Source organism: Triticum aestivum, chromosome 7A, assembly GCF_018294505.1.
Source record: "Triticum aestivum cultivar Chinese Spring chromosome 7A, IWGSC CS RefSeq v2.1, whole genome shotgun sequence".
NCBI lineage: Eukaryota > Viridiplantae > Streptophyta > Magnoliopsida > Poales > Poaceae > Triticum > Triticum aestivum.
Window position 1 is genome coordinate 716,279,096 of NC_057812.1, and position 2,460 is coordinate 716,281,555.

At 49.3% G+C, this 2,460-nt stretch overlaps 1 protein-coding gene across 1 annotated transcript; it reads left to right on the top strand.

Annotated features, from left to right (window-relative positions):
- The first annotated feature begins 1,047 nt into the window (after positions 1-1,047).
- LOC123146989 (uncharacterized) lies at positions 1,048-1,768 on the top strand. Its single transcript, XM_044566244.1, has 2 exons — positions 1,048-1,403; positions 1,481-1,768. The coding sequence occupies exons 1-2, from the start codon at positions 1,093-1,095 to the stop codon at positions 1,569-1,571; spliced, it is 402 nt and encodes a 133-aa protein (XP_044422179.1). The 5' UTR covers positions 1,048-1,092; the 3' UTR covers positions 1,572-1,768.
- The last annotated feature ends 692 nt before the right edge of the window (positions 1,769-2,460 follow it).

Consider the following 2,460-nt stretch of genomic DNA (forward strand, 5'->3'; position numbering starts at 1 on the left):
TTACAAAAAGTTTTGCTTGAACAGATGAACTGACCTAATCGTCCAAATCGGTAAATGTCGATTTGAATTACAAAATCAAGGTTTGGCCATGTGGCACTGCTCGACCGGCGAGGTCAGGGCTTGGGCGGTCTCGTGCGTGCATGTGAGCACAATGAAATGAAATCTGGAGCGAGCCGCTAGCCACGGTACAAACGGCAGGCTGCACGCTGCACCAACTACTCCACGGAGTATTATTAATATTTTTGGTGCGCTACTACTTCTTCACAATTTACTTTAAGATAAGAGTACAAAGCGCCCTCCTTCTGAAAAGTATTGGACAAAAAAAAACGAGTGGGGGCAGCTGCCTCCACGGCGTACAAGTAGTACAACGTAGGTCCACCGTATCCCTGCCATGTGGGAAAGGTTTCAGGCTGCGTTTGCTTGGAGTAGTGGAGTAGTATACTCGTTGTTTGATTCTTTCTCCGTCTCGCCGGTGGTCGCCGGTGGTCGCCGGTTGTACTCACTCTCCGCCATCCTTCTGAAAATGTGTAGTGGCGAGGCAGGCTTTGCAGCTGTAGCTGGCTTAGGCTGTCGGGTAGTAGCTAGCAGACCTAGTGGTAGTACCACAGGGCTACACCTCCTAGCGGTCCAGTAGCTAGCTAGGGGACTAGTACCACGGGGCTGCAACTGTACTGTAGCTGTCGAGTAGCAGTACCACTACCACCACGCGGGGTAGCTAGTCTTGCACTACTGGAAGCCCATCACCCCCCTCCCCTCGCTCACTCCCCTCCCCTCCCCTATATAAGAAGTGCTCATGTATGAGCTTGTAGCAGCACTCCACCAGCAGCAACTAGCCTTAGCCCGTAGTAGCCCGCAATGTCGACACCCGGCGACGACAAGAAGCCCCTCATGTTTATCCCGCTTGCGCGAAAGAGTGTTGAAATCCACACTGGCATAGTGAACACCTTGTTTGGCATCTGTGTCTTCGCCATCGCCATTACCACCTTCACCTCCAACTCCTCCTCCACGGCCTCATGTCTTGCTCCTAGCCCCCCCAAGCGACCCTGCCTGCAACCCAACCAAGATGCGTGGGTACATCAGCATGTGTGAGCGATGGCTAGCGTGTTTCATCGTTCTCTCCTTGATCTCCATCAACGTGGTTCGGATCCTCGTCGAGAGTGCGCACGAGCCCACCAATGGGTCGCCAAGGAGGAGGAGGCCAAGTACAAGGCCGCCAAAGACGCCTACGAGCTGGCCAGACGCAAGCTCGCGAACTTCAACGGGCCCCTCTCCCACCTCAACCGCCAGGCGCGCGATCCGGCGGCTGAGCAGCCGCACCTTCGTGCGGCGGCTCTGAATGCCGCGCAGGAGGAGCACGACAGGCTCTTCACCGACGAGAAGCTCGCAAAAAGGGAGATGGAAAGGTTAGTGCAGAAACAAGGCATGGAGCGGATTGAGGGATGGCCGTTGGTTGTGATCCGTGGTTTGTTCTTCTTTTCAGTTCTTTGCTCCCAGATTTCTTGCGGGTTTGCAACAGCAGGTTTCTATTACTCCAAGCAGATAGAGTCGCGCTGTGCTCTCGGTCCGCTTGATATCTTTGCTTTCGTGTTGATTGGAGTCGTTTCACTGCCGTACCATTTGTTCCTTTTCTGGGTTTCTCTGCGCGGGAACTAATGATGTCGATGATGAGTTTCAAAGCGGTTGGTTTGTTAGGCTAGGTCTTCAAAGCTGATGTCCCCGTGGCAAGATCAGCATTTGTAGTAGTTTAAGAAGATTCCGTCTGTGCTAGTACGTAGTAGTAGTTAATTTGTAGTACCAGTTCATTTGTATCCCTTGTTGTAATAGGTCTTCAAAGCTGATGTCCCCATGGGCAAGATCAGCATTAGTTTAAGCGGAATCTGTGTGTGCTACTAGTTAATTTGTACCGGTTGAAACTCATACTATGTAATCTTCCTTGTATGATATATCGTGTATGGAGCAACTATTTACTTCACTGTTTCAAATTAATTATTTACTTATGTATGCTGTGCGACGGCGCAAGCACCCTGCTAATGTCGGAAAAGATATCCCTATGTGTTATTTTTCTTAAACTGACGATATGGCAGAGAGAACCTACCCAGGTGGGAGGTGTATTTAATTCCTTTTCTGTATTTAGAAACCGAGAGCGATGCACGTTGGAAGTGTTTCCTTTTCTGTATTTAATTCGAGAGCACCAACATACTCTGTTCTCTGTTCTGTAGTAGGAAAATCGGATTCTTGTTTGCTTATGTTAGGTGTGATGGAATACTATACTCTGGAACTGGAAAGGTTAAATTAGCAAGCGAAGAGAGAACGCCTAGAATTTCTGCTATCATCGCATCGTACTAGCGAAAAATCTCTAATGCTAATTTTGTTAAAGACATGTAGTGGGGAATGAAGGGAAGAGGTTGACCATAGTGCTAGTGCGACGGTTCATTGTGGCAGTGTGAAGAATAGAAAATA